Source organism: Saccopteryx leptura, chromosome 6 (assembly GCF_036850995.1).
Source record: "Saccopteryx leptura isolate mSacLep1 chromosome 6, mSacLep1_pri_phased_curated, whole genome shotgun sequence".
Classification (NCBI taxonomy): domain Eukaryota; kingdom Metazoa; phylum Chordata; class Mammalia; order Chiroptera; family Emballonuridae; genus Saccopteryx; species Saccopteryx leptura.
The window spans coordinates 160,119,716-160,140,638 of NC_089508.1; the positions used below are offsets into that span (position 1 = coordinate 160,119,716).

The 20,923-nt window shown below is 38.2% G+C and overlaps 1 protein-coding gene across 7 annotated transcripts in view; it reads right to left on the bottom strand.

Moving 5' to 3' along the window:
* Positions 1 to 20,923, bottom strand: part of FAM13B (family with sequence similarity 13 member B) — a 97,938-nt gene that overhangs the window by 72,962 nt on the left and 4,053 nt on the right. For 6 of the 7 annotated variants that reach the window (XM_066344545.1, XM_066344543.1, XM_066344544.1 and 3 more), the window contains exons 2-6: positions 10,065 to 10,231; positions 8,449 to 8,640; positions 7,820 to 8,032; positions 539 to 716; positions 106 to 247 (exon numbers count right to left, since the gene is read on the bottom strand). In XM_066344545.1, coding sequence (XP_066200642.1) covers positions 106 to 247; positions 539 to 716; positions 7,820 to 8,032; positions 8,449 to 8,605 — 690 coding nt within the window. In that variant the 5' untranslated portion in view covers positions 8,606 to 8,640; positions 10,065 to 10,231. The remainder of the gene's footprint in view (positions 1 to 105; positions 248 to 538; positions 717 to 7,819; positions 8,033 to 8,448; positions 8,641 to 10,064; positions 10,232 to 20,923) is intronic. The other variant, XM_066344546.1, reaches the window with a different exon arrangement.

Here is a 20,923-nt window from a genome sequence, read left to right on the forward strand (position 1 = left end):
ATTTAGTATTGAAAAATTCCACCAAAGTTTGTTCCAACCCATTAAGAGCATATTCTTTTTTTAAAAAATTTCTCCCTCCAAGTAGAATATTTAAAATATTCTCACCTGTTCAGTAATTGAACTCAAATCATTAGATGAAAAATCTTCCTCTTCATTTTCAAAATAATCATAGTAATTTTCCAGAAGTCCAGCCATTATCCTGCTCACTATTTCTTGTTCTTTCAGATCTTCCACATCTGTGTAAATGCTAAGAATAAAAGTCCAAACAGAATTGAGAATTCTTAAATCACACATAAAGTTAGAAGACAATGAGTCACTTTATGAACCTGAGCAATTCGCATCATTCTCTGCCTCAGTTTTCCCATCTGTAAAGCCTACCTAATTTGTACCCTGTACAAAAATGCTAAGAGAATTAACCAGGCCTACTATAAAAAAATAATGGTTCATCAAACAACCTCCAATCCTTGGGAGACAAAATGATGATTCTATTTCACAAATTCAGTTTTTTTAATTAAACAAAAATTTATGAACAACTTACTGGAAGACATCTGGACCAAAAACAGCAGCCAAAGAGTTTGCAGACCAAATTTCTTCATGATGTGATGCTACATTGGCTAAAAATCTACACAGAAACTTTAACAAACTGTAATTAACAGGTGGAAGCTGTTGTAAGAGGAACCTCAACTTTCTTCCAAATTCATCTTCATTATTATAATCTGTAAAACATAATGACAGGTTTTTTTTAATGACGTAAAAGCAAAGCTCAGATATTTTGCCAGGTTCACATTACTCCACCCACATCACCTTTTTACTGTAACAGTTCAAAACCTCCTCACTTCCTCTACTAAAGGCCAACACCCTTAGGGCTTTGCATTTCACTAAGTCAGTGGTTCTCAAAGTGTGCACTCTAGAAGATTTCCAGGTGCGCCCTATGGTATTCCAGAGAAATACCTGCCTGTTGGGAACCAAAAAACCAACAGGATTTTTGGAGTTTAGATTTTTGGGAGACAGAGGTGTGGGGAATTGGCTGTAAACCAGGGGTCTCAAACTCAACTCAGCATGCGGGCCGCACTAGGTCTACAAAAGGCAACTGTTACGCAACACTTTTCTCACTGCAGTTGAAAACAAAAAAAAATCAGTACAACAAGCACAATCGTACATGCAGTTTACTCAGTGTCACAAAACGACCAGAAACTGTAGTTCGCATCACAACTGCTGTTAACTAAGCTAATATCTAGCTAGGATGCTAGAGAAATGAAAAATACAAGTAGGCCCCTAAGCTTACTTAATTTTATCCAAAATATTTTGAACTTCGTGGATTAGTCTGAGGGCCGCACAAAATTGTTCGGCGGGCCGCGAGTTTGAGACCCCTGCTGTAAACTGACAGTCTGCCCAACCCCCCACCTCACTTGCCTGATTAGGTTGCAAAAGGTTGTTAAACTGTGGTGCTGGATTGTTTACACTATCCCCTATATTCCCAGGAAAAACTGGAGGCAAGTCTCTTCTAGCTTTGTTTGGTGTCAAGTTAAGCTGATATGTATGGTGGGGGTTTTCTGCACTCAACACAATTAAGAGTAAAAAGAGAAGAATTCTTCAATGTATTGACAAGGAAATGAGAGTTTGCCTTTCAAATATATACCCAAACACTGAGGAAATCGCTAGGACACATCAAGCTCATGTTTCTCATAAACACAACAATGAAAAAACTGAACACATTCGCACCAGGACCTGCCGAATTTACTAAATCTTACTAAGAATGTATCTCTATATATAAACAGATAACTTTTTTGTTGTTTTATTTTTTAATCCCTTTTTTATGAATTCTATTAAGTATAACTTAAAAAATGTAACGCAAAAATGTTTTTAATGTCAGAATAAATTTACTTTTGTCAATTTATTTCATTTAATTACCATAAAAGCACACTTGGACTTTATATATTTTTTCTTTAATATGTGACTTTATTATTATAACATATTTCTCAGAAATTTGACAATAGTGAGCCTACAATTACTTGTGGGATTTTAAATGCGCCCCGACTTCAAAAAGTTTGAGGTCCTGGCTGGATGGCTCGCTTGGCTGGAGCATTGTCTTGCAATGCAGAAGTGGCTGGTTCAGTCCTTGGCTGGGACACATACAGAAACAGATCGATGCTTCTGTCTCCCCCTTACCCCCCTTCCTCTCGCTGGATTCAATAAAAATTTTTGAAAAAATAAAGACTAAAAAAAAAGGCAACAGAGAACATTTTAAAAATAAAAATAAAAAAAAGTTTGAGAACCACTGTACTAAATGGAAGAGAAGAAGGGGAGAGAAGGAACTCAAACCCTCAATTGCTGAAGGATGTTTTCCTTAGCCATTACTCAATGGCCCCAATTCTTTATTTTATTAAATTCTCATCATCTTGTCTCTTGCATGACTGTTCCTGTATCTTTAAATTAGTGTCACTATAACAACTCAAAACACACTGATTAATCAATACCAGTGAACACCAATTACTAGTGAGCAAGAAGAGAAGCAATTTAATCTGCTAAGAATATCAGTGATAGATATCTTTCCTCCTGAATGAATGGGAAAACAAGGAAGGAACAGGGTGAGAGCAACTTTTCTTCACCCAACCTTCTCCCTTGACAACCTGAAATGAACAATTAACTTCAGCAATATCAAAAGAACTAAATAAAAAGAAATTACATTTCTCATATGTTTTTCTCCTCTAAACTGGTGTTGGTTTCTGTTATGCAAGTGAATTTTTCAACTAGCAGAAGCTAGGCCCTGTGTTTACCTCGTCAATGAGTTTTCATCTCCAGAAACTAGGCCTATACCAAATCCACTGATTGATGAGGGCTCCAGTTAGAAGCCAATAGTGAAAATAAATCCAATTCTTTTTATTTTACTTTCTATTTTTCTACAGATTCTTAAAGTTAATTTTAAAATTCTTGGTTAAAAAAATTCTTAGGTTATAATCATATTGGCCATCTGTGCAAAATAACACACATGTAAGAAGTTTATGATGAAAGGCTATAATCACATGAGTTTTACTTAAAACTTAAAACCAATAAACGATTCTTCTATATTTTGTAATATTTCCACTGTCCCCATTCAAATACACCAGGTACTTTGGTTTTAAAATTGGATGATACAACCCCTAGATTAATGATTTTTAAACCACCATGCCTTATAATTAGTGGAAAATTTTAACCTAAGCATTTAGCAGAAAAGTATTGTTTAGAAAAGCAGGTATATCAATTCAAAAAAATATATACAAACAAATAACATTATCAATATGATGAATACAGCAACTCTGACAAACTACATAACATCCTCTAGTTTTGTAGCACTTATCATCTAACATACCCATATATTTAGTGGTTTATCATCTATTTTTCCTCTCTCTCTCCTTATGCCCTTCAGAATTTTAGTTCTGTATAATGGCAGATATTTTTACCCAGTTTTGTTTACTGCTGCATTCCCAGAATCAATAACATTACCTAGCACAGAGCAAGTGTTCAATAAATGTAAGTTGAATAAGCTAAGTAAGTATACAATCACTGAAAAAACATGCTGGACTACTAAAACATTTTATTAATGGAGTAGAAGATTACAATACTATTTTTACTTGAAATACACAGTCCATGTTGCTCTACTTATGTCTGTGCATATTTCTACTACACAAAACAATTTATCCTGTCAGGCTGCTTCTAAAGTCTTCAAATAGAGCAGAGAAGGATTTCAAAATATATACACACACACACACACACACACACACACACACACACACACACATAAATTACACACCTGCTTGAATTTCTTTTCTTTTCAGCCTACTTCCTAGTTAAATTATATCCTGGAAAAATATATATAAGTCTACTGGAAAGTTCTGTCCATTTTTGGAATAAAACAAAATACAAATTTTTCTTACCGTCAATAAACTTTATTAAATAATATAATTGCCATTATTATTGCTTTCTTGCCAGTGTGAGGGCAATTTGTATATTCCATTTTTGAAAAATGTTTTATCTTTTGATGCGAAAAACTAAACCAGTGCTTATTTGATATCTTCTTCATTTTTGAATTTTTTGCCCTTCAAAAAATTTTGTAAGGATAAAAACAAGTGATAGTCGGTATTATTCCTTCACCAAACTTTCAATAAAATTCTACATACTTCTGTAGCACTTCTTCCTTGTTGAAATTCATAAAAATTACAGTGGCGTAAATAAACTTTATCAGTAGTCATGGGTACACTATCGCTTCACACATAAGACTAACATGAATTGCCTGACCTGTGGTGGCGCAGTGGATAAAAGGTCGACCTGGAAATGCTGAGGTCGCCGGTTCGAAACCCTGGGCTTGCCTGGTCAAGGCACATATGGGAGTTGATGCTTCCAGCTCCTCCCCCCCTTCTCTCTCTCTCTGTCTCTCTCTCTCCCTCTCTCTGTCCTCTCTAAAAATGAATAAATAAATTAAAAAAAAAAAAATTTAAAAAAAAAAAAAAAAAAAAAAAAAAAAAAAAAAAAAGACTAACATGAATCAACTTTGTTTTAGTTAATTTGCTATGTCAGTATGTATACATTAAGTGATAAAATAGAGAGGCACACATGCGCCAAATAAACGTGCTTATGTGTAGAAACTTGTTGTGATAGAAACGGACAGAACCTTCCGGTAGACGTGTGTGTGTGTGTGTGTGTGTGTGTGTGTGTGTGTGTAAAAGAAGTTTCTCCTGACTAGCAATTCTTTCAAGCATTATTCACAAAACTGGGAACTATGTTTTCTACCAAAACATAATATATCCCTAGCTGGGTAACTAAGCTGGTTAGAGCACCATCCCGACACGCCAAGGCTGCAGGTTCAATTCCCAGTCAGGGCACATATAAGAAGCAACCAATGAACACACAAGTAAGTGGAATAACAAACAAATCAATGTTTTTCTCTCTCTCTCCCCCCTTCACCTCTCTCTCTCCCCCTTCTCCTTTCTCTCTCTCTAAAATCAATACATTTTTTAAAATAATAATGGATAAGTAGTTGGACAAACCATCATGGTCTAAACCAGTGGCTGACAACATCTAATAATCAATGGAATAGTCATCATAACCTGGAAGAAAAGGTGCTAGTGTTATCTTAGTGGGTAGAGGCTAGGGATCCTGCTAAGCATCCCACAATTCACAGGACCCCTGTAATAAAGAATCATCCAGCCAAAAATATCAACAGTTCCAAGGTTGTTTAATTCTGGTTTAAATAAAAGAACTAATCATGCAAAAAACCGTCACATTGCAGTGTCCTGCTACCACAGAAAATGAAAACCACATTTTAAAAACACTAACTCAAATGCAACTGAAACAATGCTCCCCCCATGATCTTAAAAGCAATAACTCTTGTCATGTATTTTGTCAATGTCAGTTAAAATATTAACATAATATTTATCTACAAAACGGGGGGGGGGGGCTTCTGTGGCAAGTGGCACACATAGGGCAAACAAACAAACAAAACCATTACAATAAATGGAGAGAGGAATCTTACTTAGTCCAGAGACCTAGATACCTTCACAAAATACTGATTAAAGCAGTGGGAGTCATCCTGGTCCTTACCACCCACTAGTGGGCATTCCAGCTTTCATGAAAGATAGATTTAACTATAGTAAGTTGTTTTATAAAGATTTATTCTGCCAAACAGTGAAAATCCGACATAAAGTACTTGGTAAGTAATTATTATTATATGCTTTAACTTACTGTAACTCGGCTTTATAAATTTTATAAAGTAAAGTTACTTCCCTCTTTATAAATCATCATTACTGTGGAACTGGTGGGCGGTTAGAAAATTTTACTACTAACAGAGATACAAAAGTGGACGGTAGGTATAAAAAGGTTGACTACCCCTGGATTAAAACAAAATAAAATAGGTTATATTACAAGAGAAATGTCAGTATCACCTCATGTACTGCCACACCCATCTGCATAGTCACTAAAGAAATGGGCATATGTGGCTGCATGGGGACTCACACACACAAGTGCTAATGGTTACTTAAGTAGGAAATGCAAGGAAATGACAGATTCCTCATATTGTAACACTGAAGGACTTACGGGGCACAAGCATTTTTGCATACCTTAAATTCCCTCAAAATTAGATGCATATTATAATTCCATGAATGGTAGATAGCACAGTATATGATGCTGTCATACTTTTGACAGCAATGACAATCCTAGTGACAAAACAGCTTCTGATAATCTCAGTGAGTCAATGACTTTATTACCATCAAGTCTCATTCCAATTATTCTTTTATAAATTTTCATCAAAACTGAAAGATTATCTGATTCTTGGAACTTTAAAGACCTGTCTACAATTCGGCTAAAACAGAGAACATGAAATTCTACCAGTATAAAATAAAAAGAATGGCTCTAGAGTCATAAACAGGGCATTACATATTTAATGAGTACAAAATGCTCACTAGGTTACTTAATATAAACATTTGAAAAAACCCTTATAAGAAAATGAAGAAATGAATTCAGAAATTCAAAACAGAACAAAAAATAATCATTTGTTGGGGAAAAAAATCAAGTTACACTTTAAAAACAGGTAACAGCCCTGGCTCAGTGGTAGAGCGTCAACCTGGTGTGCAGGAGTCCCAGGTTCGATTCCCGGCCAGGGCACACAGGAAGCGCCCATCTGCTTCTCCACCCTTCCCCCTCTCCTTCCTCTCTGTCTCTCTCTTCCCCTCCCGCAGCCAAGGCTCCACTGAAGCAAAGTTGGCCCGGGTGCTGAGGATGGCTCTGTGGCCTCTGCCTCAGGCACTAGAATGGCTCTGGTTGCAACAGAGCGATGCCCCAGATGGGCAGAGCATCGCCCCCTGGTGGGCACGCCGGGTGGATCCCAGTCAGGCGCATGCAGGAGTCTAACTGCCTCCCCATTTCCAGCTTCAGGAAAAATAAATAAATAAATAAATAAATAAATAAAATAAAAATAAAAGCAGGTAACATTTCTGCCCGACCACACAGTGGCACAGTGGATAAAGGGTCGACCTGGGATGCTAAGGACCCAGGTATAAAACCCCAAGGTCACAAGCTTGAATATGGGATCATGGACATGACCCCATGGTCACTGGCTTGAGGAAGAGGTCACTAACTTGGCTGGAGCCCACCCCCTCCCACCCCACTCCCATCAAGGCATGTATGAGAAAGCAATCAATGAACAACTAAAGTGCAGCAACTAAGAGTTGATACTTCTCATCTCTTTCACTCCCTGTCTCTCTTGCCAAAAAAAAAAAAGAAAAGAAAAAGTAAATGGTACTATAGCAATCTAATAAGTTGTCATTCCTTAACTAGACCATAGAGTCCCAAAGAGCCTACTGCCCAAATGGGAACATAAGAAATTAATTTCTGGCCCTGGCCAGTTGGCTCAGTGGCAGAGCATCAGCCTAGCGTGTGGAAGTCCTGGGTTCAATTCCCAGTCATGGCACACAGGAGAAGCGATCATCTGCTTTTCCACCCCTCACCCTTCCCCTCCTCTCTCTCTCTCTCTCTCTCTCTCTCTCTCTGACCCCTCTAACAGCCATGGTTCAACTGACAGCTCCATGGAGCCTCCACCTTAGATGCTAAAAATAACTCAGTTGCAAGTATGGCCCCAGATGGGCAGAGCATCAGCCCCAGAGGGAGGTTGCACAGTGGATCCTGGTTGGGACACATGTGGGAGTCAGTCTATCTCCCCTCCTCTCACTTGAAAAAAGAAAAAAAAAATTAATCTCAAAACTATTTTAATTACTATTTACATGTTAAGATTTCTAAAAGGTAAGGACTCTGAAATGTTAAATGACTGATAAAAATCAAATTTTATTACCTTGAGAAAGCTGCATCAAGTGAATATGCAAACTGCCAGGGATAACAGGTTCCGGAAGTTCTTGAAGGAAAAACCTAAGAAGACTGATAGCTGAGGGAACATCTGCTTCCTTAACCAAATCCACTTCTTCTCCACTGTCGTATCTCTGCCGAAGCCACTCCACTGTCTCAGCATTTCCATTGACTTGAAAAAGCCCTTGTTGCTCCAGACCTCCTACATTAGTTCAAGGCAAAGTTAAATAAGCTTCAACTTTAATTACTTAGTTACATAATCATTCTCCAATCAACTTAAAATATTCATACTTTTGGAAAGCCATTCTTGGCTCCCCTCACTGGGCTAATCACCTTCAAATTATACATCTAGAAACATACTAGTATCCTGAGGGATATTATATTTTGTCCCACCCCCTATTATCTATTAAAAATATTCCTACTAACCCCCACTAAAAAATGGTCTACACTGTGCATTTCTGAGTATAAAACACACTAAAACATAAAAAAGAATTTCTATTGTTTCTTCTCGCTGTATTTTGGACTTTCCATGCTTAAAAAAAAAAAAATCCAAGGTCAAAAAGGAAAAGCTGTGTTTATTAAAACAAAGGCTAGCCCTCAAAGTAAGGAAATGTATACCATGTTCCTCAATATAGTCCACAACGTGGCGGACTATGAACGGAACCTCATTGTCTGGATGTCCTCCCTGCTGCAGCTCATCAAGTGGAATTCCAAATATTTTGTTAGCAAGAACGGAGTTGCAGTTACTCAAGGAAGGGGAGGAGCTCTTCCTCATATCTTTTTTGCAGCCAGAAATCAAAGCTGTCTTTTCTGCCAAATGAAAAACAAAAAAAAAAAAAAGACTATAATGATTAACAGGTGGCAATATGACTAAATACATTAAAGAAAAAGGCTTTTGCACCTCAGTGTGTTCTCGTCTATTAAATAGTTATCAGGCCCATGGTGTGTTCTACAAATAAAGCTCAATACAATCATCTAAGCATTTTCTCTACTATGTAGGGTTAGTTCTGAATACTCCATTAAGTACTTGCATATTTATCAAACAATGGCAAAATCCATCATTAAATTTAGCAAAGGACATTCATGTCCCAAAGACAAATTAAGGGACAACTCTGGCTCCAAGATCTTTACTGACCAAGCTTATTAATAACAAAGGTAAAAAGCCAAACCCAACCATTTCTAGACTCTGTTTTATGAAGTTCATCTAATATCTCCATTTATAAGCACCCAAATAGGAGAATCACTTTTACAGAGATAAGCTAAATAAAAATCACTTTTTATAAAAAATGGGCTAATAACAAGAAAACCAGTTTTTATTTCTACATGACAGAGCAGCCATATAATGTCTTTATAAACAAAGGAAATTTTTCAGTTCTAGACATCAATTTTCAAGGAGAATGTTCTTTTATCAGGAATCCTGTTTTATAGGTATTCAAAACAAAAATCTGCACAACCAGTCTAGTTTAGAAGAACTAAGTTATTTGTCTTAATGTGTAGGAAGTATGATCAATAAAGAAACAGTAAGAGAAAACAATTAAAAAACAATACCAAGAAAAATTCATTTTCTAAAACAAACATATTACTTTGGGTAGAAAAGTAGTTATTTTTTAAAAGAAAAGTTTTTTTCAGAAGTTGATAAGGGTCCTGGCCAGATAGCTCAGTTGACTGGAGTATTGTCCCAATGTACAAAGGAACTTTAAAGACCTGTCTACAATTCAGATTCAATCCCAGGTTTGGGCACATATGGAAACAGATTAAGGTTTCTCTCTCTCTCTCTCTTTCCTTCCTTTACTCTCTAAAATCAATTAACAAAAACAAGTTGATAATAAACAAAAGGACACAAACTGGGCTTTTTGATCACCTCAGAGAAACAACTCCTTTTAAAGTATAAGAGAAAGATAACAACAAAACAATGTGCTCAGTACTCTGAAATTTTTACAAAAATAACATCCATATATAGAATAGATGTACCCACTGAATCAAGAAAATGTCACAAGGTTGAATGGAAAACAAATCCATCCAGCTTACAAGAACAGTAGACATTAACTTAAGGACAGCAAAATGCCATAAATTTAACTAGTTTTACACAAGCAAGATCCACTCTTCAACACATCTGGTGCAAGCTAATTACTATAAAACCTCAAATTAATAATCAAATAGCAATAATAGGAGGTAAACTCCAAAATCCCAGTAAATTTACACAGCATGGGATAATTACCATTTTGAAAACTTACCTTTGAGTACTTAAACACCTAAGTTTAAAAAACGAATTCTGCACCAGCTACCCTCACTGAGCAAGCATTCTTTTGTCATTTATGGCTGTTTGAGATTATGGCAGAAGATCAGCCTGTAGTTCCTCATTGAAGAAACGCAGAACTCGATCAGTACTTCAGCAGTTAATCTAGAAGAAAAAAAACAATTCTTAAAAAAATTTTAATTTACCACAACATCTTTAACTGTGAGAAGAGACTAGAGAATAAGCAGTGAGGTTCATTTAGGGAAGTGCTAATACTGAAAGGCATTCTTCTGCCTAAAAAAACTGTCTGTGACCCATTTAGAGGCAAAATCTTGCACAAAGTTTAAAACTATGATGGCTAACCAGGGTAAGACTTTTTCTGTTAAAAATAAAGGAACCACACAGGGGAATCTTTGACAGTACACATCTACAGGGATTATAAAATTCAAACAATCCATTTTCCTCAATGTACCCATCATTTGAATATATACATACCCCACCCAGTTCCATTCCAACCTTGTATACTCAAAACAAGACATGAAAACATTTTTTCTTTCTTTTTTTTTAAGTGGGAGGAGGAAAGATAGTGAGACAGACTCTCGCATGTGCCTCGACTGGATCCACCTAGCAGCTCCTGTCTGGGGCCAATGTATGACTCAACCAAGCTATTTTTAGCACTGAGGCTGATGCTCTGACCAACCAAGCTATCCTCAGGACCAGGTCCTATACTAGACCAAATGGAGCCACTGGCTGCGGGAGGTGAAGAGGGAGAAAATGGAGAGAGGAGAGATGGAGATGGTCACTTCTCTTGTGTGCCCTGACCAGGAATCGAACCCAGGATGTCCAGTTCCCAGGCCAATGCTCTAGCCACTGAGCCAAACAGCCAGGGAATTGAAAATATTTTCTGATCAAAGAATGGAAGAATTATTTTTAAGGTTGGAACTTCAGTTACGTACTTTATTCTTTTCTTTGTATACAACAAATAGCAAGAACTAGTTTGAGCTTTCTGATTTGGAGAGGCAATAGCACATGTTAGAAGAAAGCAATTAACAGAATCAAAAGTACTCAAATATCAACTCTGCCATTCTGTATATGTGACCCTGAACAAATATGTCGCTAAGTCTAGATAGATTTTCTTATATAAAATAGTACCTACACCTATTAAGTTTAACTGAGATAATACATGCATGTAATATACAGAGAGTCAGTTTCCATTCTCGTCTTTGCATAATGTTAAAAGACCAGCAAACAGGCTGGAGAGGAGAAAAACGGAAAAATCTGTTTGGCAATATGTTTAATCATTTGTGAATTCTCATAATCTATTTAAAAAAATTTTTAATAAGCTCAGTAAACTATATTGCAGCATTCCACTTAAGGGGGTTCAGTGTTCAGGTAAACAGAAAAGTAGGAGTATTATCATTCAGTGCAGTTTTAAAAAAATTTTTATTAGTGACATATATCTCTAGAAGAAACAAAAACTAAGGGGAAGTTCTGACATATATCTCTAAAAACTAAGGGGAAGTCCTGGCAGAGTGGATCAGTGGATAAAGTGACAGCCTGGCGCACCTAGGTCACAAGTTAGATCCCCAGTTAAGGCACATATGTGAGGAAATCTGCGTACACAACTAAATGGAATAACTAAGTAGAATAATGAGTTGATGCGTCTCCCAACCCACTTCCCTCCCCACGCCATGGAAAAAAAAAAACTGAAGGGAAGGAAGACCACATTCCCACAACAAATCTTTAATAGATAATTCCCAAATATCATGAAATGCCTGCTTAAACATATAGCCCAGAGGTCCCCAAACTTTTTACACAGGGGGCCAGTTCACTGTACCTCAGACCGTTGGAGGGCCGCCACATACAGTGCTCCTCTCACTGACCACCAATGAAAGAGGTGCCCCTTCTGGGAGTGCGGCGGGGGGCCGGATAAATGGCCTCGGGGCCACATGCGGCCCGCGGGCCATAGTTTGGGGACGCCTGAATTATAGCCTATTCATCTGAAATACAACTTTCAAGTTACAATCATCCCCCCACTCAGTATCTGCCAGGAAAGATTACTGGACCTTCCTTAGAAATCAAATCTGAAGGGGCTCAAGTCCCTTATATAAAGTATTATAGTATTTGCATATAACCTATGCACATCCTCCCTATACTTTAAATCATCTCTGGATTACTTATAATACCTCACATAATGTAAATGCTATGTATATAGTTGTTATACTATATTGTTTAGGCAATAAACAATTGTTTAGAAAAAAAAGTCTGTACATACTCAGGACCAACCACCATAGATAGGCCTAATTACATACTACATGTCAGCAACAAGCTTTTTCCCCCCAATTATTTTCCATCCATGCCTGGGTTGATTCTATACAAGAGGGACCCACAGATGCAGAGGGTCAACTATATTCAAAAACCTTTAGAGAGGTTAACTTCAGGGAAAAAATGTTTTGATGAACTTACAGTAAAATTCATGTTGATACCATCATGGTATACAGAAAAGGGGGATTTGCTTAATGTACAATAAATGAAGACTCATTGGAAGAGTCTGTCAGAGGCAAGTTCTACATACATTAACTAAAATGACTACTCATTTAGTGTCTTGCTAATGAAACCAAGAACCAGTTATCTCACTCTGTGTTCTCTACTATTCCCAGATTCTAACTAGAAAACCTGAAATGCATCTTTCCTAAGGCAACACTGGGTATGAATCCATAAATTCATCAGTACAATTTCATCCTTACTACAAGAAAAACAAAGGCATAAATATGATATTTCAGGCATAGAGTTTTTCTCCTGAAGAGCATCAACAGTGATGATGAAAATAACAGCAGCTAATATTAATGAGCAGCTATGATGTGCCAGGCAGTTCATGCAATTTACACTAACCCTTATTTTAATGAGACATTGCATAGAGGTTTACCAATTTACCCACAGTAATCCCAACCATTAAGGGTTAGAGTAAGAATTTCACCTGAGAGTTTGAACTGGGTTCTAATTCAGTCTCTTATTAGTCCTTGCTCTTAATCACTATACTATGTAAATTTTCACAATTTAAAGTACCATAAACTCTCACATTTAATTACTCAAATTGACCACAAAATCTTTTCTTTTTTATTGATTGATTTTAGAAAGAAGAAAGCGAGGAAGAGGGAAGGGGAGAGAGAGGGAAATGGAGATGATAGAAAAAAATCATTCATTCTGCGTTCCACTTCACTTTTTTTTTCCTATATGTGCCCTGACCTGGGATCAAACGCACAACCTTGATGTTTTGGGACGATGCTCTAACAGACTACAATAATCATCCAGGGCCACAAACCTTATATACATTTTAGGAGGTCATTTATTCCTAGCTTGCTGAAAAGTACTTAATGAGGGCAGGTCTATGCTCCAAGCCCTACTAGCCAATAATTACTCACTTGAGACCTCTATCCAGAGCACACTGCTGAGGGTATTAAGACTGGAGTGGCCCCAAATAACATTTCTGGAGATTGCAAAATAGTTTTTGACATTGTTTAGCTCTGCTTCTCAACCCTTTTCAGTGCTTAAATTATATAAACATCCCCTCATATCCGTAGTGAATTGAACAGTGTCCCCCAAAATCTCTTGCCTGCCTGGAACCTCAGGAATATAACCTTATTTGGTAATAGAATCTTTGCATATGTAATTAGTTAAGTACTGTATCTAGAAATGAAATCATCCTAGATGTAGGGTGAGTCCTAAATCCAATGTAGGGTGTTCTTTTTTTAAAATTTTTATTTGTGAGAAAGGAGACAGACACAGAGATGAGAAGCATTGACTCATAGTTGTGGCACTTTAGTTGTTCATTGACTGCTTTCTAACATGTGTCCTGACCTGCGGCAGGGGAGGGACGCCCTCCAGCCGAGCCAGTCTGCAACCTTTGGGCTCAAGCCAGAGACCATGGGGTCACGTCTATGATCCCCTGCTCAAGTCGGATAAGCCTGTGCTCAAGCGGGCAAGCTCAGGGTTGCTAACCTGGGTCCTCAGCGTCCCAGGCTGATGCTTTATCCAATCCACCACTGCCTGGTCAGGCTAATGACTGGTGTTCTTATAAGATGACAAGACATCCAAAGTGGGTAAGAAGGCCATATGAAGATGGAGGAAGAAAATGGAGTTATCCTGTCACAAGACAAGAAACATCAAGAGCCACAGAAAGCTGAAAGGGGCAAGGAAGTATACTCCACTAAAACCCCCAGAAGGAGCATGGCCCTTCCCACACCTTGACTTTAGACTTCTGGCCTCTTCATCTGTGAGAAAAAAACTTCTTGTTGTTTTGGAGTTATATTTATAGTAATCCATCATGGTAGCCCTAGAAAACTAACGGAATGTCTAAACTACAATATCCAATTCTCAAAGAAAAGAAAAAAATTATATAGCAGCAGGTACCATAGAAAAATGTCCCAAGGAAATCTGATAAAGTATCTTAACAGATAGGAGCAATAAAATGCAAAAAAGAAGTTAAATAAAAGGCTTGACACCAACAACACAATGTGTAGACTTCCGAAATAATTCAGTATTCCAAAAGCATGATTTTATTATAAATCAAAACAGCAAAATAATTTCAAATATAAGTGACAGCTGCCTAGCATGGTGGTACAAACAATAAATAAAAAATCTTGCCTGACCAGGTGGTGGCGCAGTGGATAAAGCGTTGGACTGGGATGCGGAGGACCCAGGTTCGAGACCCTGAGATCACCAGCTTGAGCGCAGGCTCATCTGGATTGAGCAAAGCTCACCAGCTCAGACCCAAGGTCAAGGCACATATGAGAAAGCAATCAGTGAACAACTAAGGTGTCGCAACGAAAAACTGATGATTGATGTTTCTCTCTTCGTTCCTCTCTGTCTGTCCCTATCTATCCCTCTCTCTGACTCTGTCTCTGTAAAAAAAAAAAAAAAAAAATCTTTACATCACATACATTACCAAGAATGATAAAAGTAATGAAATTCAATACCCCTTATTGAGAAAGCGGGCTGATGAGTACATTCAAGAAAGTGAATGTATCAGCTTTCATATATCAGCTATCAACCTGAATCCTGCTAAGGCTCAATGTATTTTGTACTCCATTCAATTCCATTATACATATATACAGGGTAGGTAGGACAAATACAATAATTAATAAATATTAATACAAGAATAAACTTGACCATGGCCGGTTGGCTCAGTGGTAGAGCGCTGGCCCGCATGTGGAAATCCCGGGTTCTGTTCCTGGTCAGGGCACACAGGAGAAGTGCCCATCTGCTTCTCCACCCTTCCCCCTCTCCTTCCTCTCTGCTTGTCTCTTCCCCTCCTGCAGCCAAGGCTCCATTGGAGCACAGCTGGGCCGAGCGCTGAGGATGGCTCCATGGCCTCTGCCTCAGGCGCTAGAATGGCTCTGACCACAACGGAGCAACACTCCAGATGGGCAGAGCATCACCTCCTGGTGGGCATGCTGGGTGGATCCTGATCGGGCGCATGCAGGAGTCTGTTTGACTGCCTCCCTGCTTCTAACTTTGGAAAAATAAAAAAAAAATACATTAAAAAAAATAAACTGTTTCATATACTCACAACTGTAAACCTACTTTTGCCCCACCCCATATGAATGACAACAACACACCTTTCTTATTAGCAAAGAAACTAAGTTTTAAATACCTAATAAAATTAGTAAGGGGCTTTTTAAAAAGGGTAGAACACCTACATCAATACTATAAATAAGAGCAGACAGAATTAACTAAGCTCTGACAATACGCCAGGACTATTTCAAGGACTTTAAATGTATTAACTCATTTAATCCTTACAACAATCCTATGAAAATAGATAGATATTCTCAATATATCCATTTCATTAATGAGAAAACTGTATTATTTTCTCATTAATGAGAAAAAGCATTGAGAACTGTATAGGTGATAGAAATGTTCTCTGTCATGATTGTGGTAGTGGAGGTTATTGTGCTTATTGAACTGAATGAACATTTTTAATTGGTGAATGCTACTATATATAAATTATACTTCAATAAAGCTAAAAAAAGAAAAAGAAAACACACAAATAAAGCATCGCACCATTTTAATAGATTAACTAGTTATTTTATTTTTTTAAGTGAGAGGAGGAGAGATAGACTACTTGCATGCACCCCGACCAGGATCCATCCATCCAGCAACCCCCGTCTAGGGCCGATGCTGAGACCAACCCAGCCACTGACTATAAGAGGGGAAGAGAGAAAGAAGGAGGAGGGGGAGGGGAAGAGAAGCAGTTGGTCACTTTTGAAGTGTGTCCTGACTGGGGATTGAACCTGGGACTTTCACACACTGGGCCTGTACTCTATCCATTGAGCAAACCAGCCAGGGCCTGATAAACTATTTAATATCAAACTATTTTTATTATACAACGTGACATTTAAAAATATAAACTTTTCCATCCCCAAACAAAAAAAAAATTTTTTTTTTTCCAGAGACAGAGAGAGAGTCAGAGAGAGGGATAGACAGGGACAGACATACAGGAACAAAGAGATGAGAAGCATCAATCATTAGTATTTCGTTGTGCGTTGCAACACCTTAGTTGTTCATTGATTGCTTTATCATGTGCCTTGACCGCGGGCCTTCAGCAGACCGAGTAACCCCTTGCTCGAGCCAGCGACCTTGGGCTCAAGCTGGTGAGCTTTTGCTCAAACCAGATGAGCCCACGCTCAAGCTGGTGACCACAGGGTCTCGAATCTGGGTCCTCTATATCCCAGTCTGACGCTCTATCCATTGCGCCACCGCCTGGTCAAGCTCTCAAACAAAAAATTTAAGATTTTTTTCTTTTTTAGCAAGGGAGAGAGAGACAGTGACAGACAGGGATGGATAGGAAGGGAGAGAAATGAGAAGCATCAACTTATAGTTGTGACACCTTAGTTATACATTGATTGCTTTCTCATATGTGCCCTGATGGGGAGGGTGCCCTCCACCCAAGCCAATGACCTCTTGCTCAAGCCAGTGACCTTGGGCTCAAGCCAGAGACCACGGGATAATGTCTATGGTATGCTTTAATGGGGGGAGGGGCCCTCCAGCCAAGCCAATGACCTCTTGTTCAAGCCAGAGACCATGGAATAATGTCTATGATCCCACGCTCAAGTCGCGACCCTGTGCTCAAGCTGGTGTGCTCACGCTTAAGCCAGTGACCTCAGGATTTTGAACCTGGGTCCTTAGCTTCCCAGGCCAACGATCTATCCACTGTGCCACTGCCTGGTCAGGCAAAGATTTCTTTTAACCATAGCCATAGCCAGATAGCTCAGTTGTTTCGAGTGTTGTCCCAGTACACAAAGGTTGCAGGTTCAAATCCTGGTCAGGGCATGTAAGGAACAGTTCAATGTTTCTGTCTCTCTCCCTTCCTCTCTTTCTAAAATTAAAAAGAAAATTAAAAAAGTAAAAACACAATTCTTATAACCATATTTCAAGAACCAATCCTATTTATAAATGGTGAACTCAGTTTCTGAAATTAAACTTTTTATTTGCAAAAAAAAAAAAAAAAAAAAAAAAAAGAACCAATCCTGTTTGGTCCTTCTGTACTATTTAGCACATACAGAAATTACTATGCAATTTTTTGTATAGCATAACTAAGAAAAACAGAATAAAATTACACTGAAGACATAAATTTTAGACATCAGTTTAGACTTTTAAAGCAAACAATTTAACAAAACACTGTAACAGTAAGAAGATTAGATCTGCAATATACTAATAAAAGTTTTAGCATTTTACACATAAGGCAACCTATGGTAAGAGCAGTATTTGCCAAGAAAAATTACCATTTTAATGTGAAAAGGTTCTACCTTCAAATACAACAGAAATAAACAAGAAAAGCTGCCTTTATCCAAAATGCTTTTGACAAAATAGGATGCAATTTACATAGTGAAGTTTAAAAGAGCTACCTCAAAATTGCTAACATCTCCACTACCAAAAAATCCACTAGTATAAAAAGAGAAAAATCAACAGGCAGCTGGGTCTCAATAAAGATGGTAAACTGGAAATAGAGACTTATGTTTGTAGACTACTACCATGTCTAAGTCAGTGTACCAAAGCTTAAGGAAAATAAATTCACCCCTGGCTCCATACATTCAGCTTTTCATTAGGGATATCTGACCAATTCATCCAAGTAAAGGAAAAGGCACCTCTTTCACTCTAACTGAACAAGGATGGTACTACAAAAGTTGCCAGTATGAATCAGTGGTTCCTTCCTAGCCTGAGAAACTGACAAGGCATTAATTTGTCTGAGATCCTTAGCAGCACACCAAGCAAATAGGCTGAACACATCTCAACAGCACATAAAGGTATCTGTCAAGTGTTCAGAGATGCTACTGGATCGGGAAAACAGTCATTTAAATCTATTAGATTCATACCGATTTATAATTTATCAAAGTATAACTAAGAATTCATTAGTAGAAAGTTTTTAAAGACTCTAATACTCAAAAATTTATGAATTTCTTTGCCTTAAAAAGTATAAATGATTTCTTGCAACAATTATCCCTAAGCCTGAGGATTTTTTTCATCTGTGCACACTTCTTCAACACACTACTTGAGGGAACAAGCCTACTCCATGGTGATTCCACAAAATTATGACAAACAATAGAATCAAGCATATTTTGTAGGACTGCACGTTCCAAATTGTGGTACTAGATACAGCACATATTTTTCAGACTGCAACTCACTACATTTAAAACATTTAACCTCGAGACAGCTCATTATTCCTCTCTTATTCAAAGTTATCAGGCAAAAATTGTTGACCCCTAGAGATAAATTTATTGGTAAATAGCCTGCCTAATTCTGACAAACTCTCAGAAAGGGTTTCATGGCCGTAGTCAATTATTTTATAACTTCCAACCATGATTTCAAGCTACTGAAATCAAGCCAGAGGGAGATAAAAATCCCGTGATTACGTCGCCTCATCTGTCTCACCAATCTCAATACTAAAATCTAACCTGAATTCTCCCGCACAAAATTCCTGAATTTTTTTCTACTGCCAAGAGCCCTGGACTCCAAATTTCTTGATCAGAAAAAAACTTATGGGCACTGCCCTCATATACAGTGTGTCCGTAAAGTCATGGTGCACTTGTGACCGGTCACAGGAAAGCAACAAAAGATGATAGAAATGTGAAATCTGCACCAAATAAAAGGAAAACTCTCCCAGTTTCATACCTATTCAGTGCAGTTCGATGTGAGCTCACGCAGATTTTTTAGGGCTCCTTAGGTAGCTATCCCATATAGCCTCTACAGACTCGTCACTGACTGATGGCCTACCAGAACGGGGTTTCTCCACCAAACTGCCGGTTTCCTTCAACTGCTTATCCCACCGAGTAATGTTATTCCTATGTGGTGGCGCTTTGTTATAAACGCGCCGACATTCACATTGCACTTTGGTCACGGATTCGAATTTAGTGAGCCACAGAACACACTGAACTTTCCTCTGTACCATCCACATCTTGATTGGCATGGCCTTGGGCTGCTTTGCTGTATACACGGTGTTATGTCATCATCTGCGCATGCACACATGCTGCCATATCATCCTGCAGAAACTGGAGGGTTTTCCTTTTATTTGGTGCAGATTTCACATTTCTATCGTCTTTTGTTGCTTTCTTGTGACCAGTCAAAAGTGCACCATGACTTTACGGACACACTGTATGTATGTATACTTCTAAAGTAGAGTAGTGAACAATATACTAGCATATATGCACATTACACACAAATATTTTAAAATTAAAAATAAACATACATTTTACTACCCACACACAATAGATCATCTATCTGCCCATCCAAAATGCCAGCACCTCACTCTGACACGCCTAACCCAGAGCACTGGTTCTCCAACTTCATCTGGGATGGGAAAGGATTTATTCAAAGTAGGTTTGCAAAGTTGTGAGTATGCAAAACAGTTTATTCTTGTATTATTATTTATTGTATTATTTTCCATAAGAACTATAAACCTATCTCTGCCCACCCTGCATTTTTTCTAGTGTATATTTTATTTTTTGTGTATATATTGTATAATACTTATCTTTTTTTGAGAGAGAGAGAGGTGGGAAGAGGGGGGGGGAGGGTGAGAGTGAGTGAGAGAGGCATCAACCCATATTCCACTTAGTTGTATATCCACTGATTGGATATACACGTGCCCTGACCAGGGTTCCAAATGGCAACCTCAGGTCAAACTGGCGCTCCCAGGATCCAGCCAGCACCCCTGGGATCAAGCCGGCGACCTCGGTGCTCCAAGACTATGCTCCATCTACTGCACCACCATTCAGGGCCTTATCTCTTTATTTTAAAATTGTTTTCAGAGAGATGTCTGTCATGACACTATTACTGCCCATTTTAGGACCAAAAAAATAGAAAAAGTAGTTTACTTATTCTTAAAATAGTTATTTATGCTTTTCTGTAATAAGCTGCTGTTCTATACTACTGAAAAAGGTAAAAAAAAATCAAAAATCACTCATTGATACTGAGGTGCTTAATATAGGGGGGGGCAAGGGAAAATGCTCTGTGATCCTAATTTGAAGCCATGGCCAGATGGTACAGTGGATAGTGGTAGCCGGGTGTACAGACATCCCAGGTTCGATTCCCATTCAGGGCATACATAAGTGACTATCTGCTTCTCTTTCCTTCCCTCTCTCCCTTTTCTCTCTCTTCCACTCTCACAGCCAGAAGCTCAACTGGTTCCGGGGGCTGCGGATAGCTCCACTGATCTAAGCATAGGCCCCAGGCACTGAAAATAGCAAGAAAAAAGAGAAAGAGAAAGAGAGAGAGGAGAAGAGACGAGAAAGCTGCCCTGGCCAGTTAGCTCAGTCAGTTAGAGCAGTGGTCCCCAACCTTTTTTGGGCCATGGACCGCTTTAAT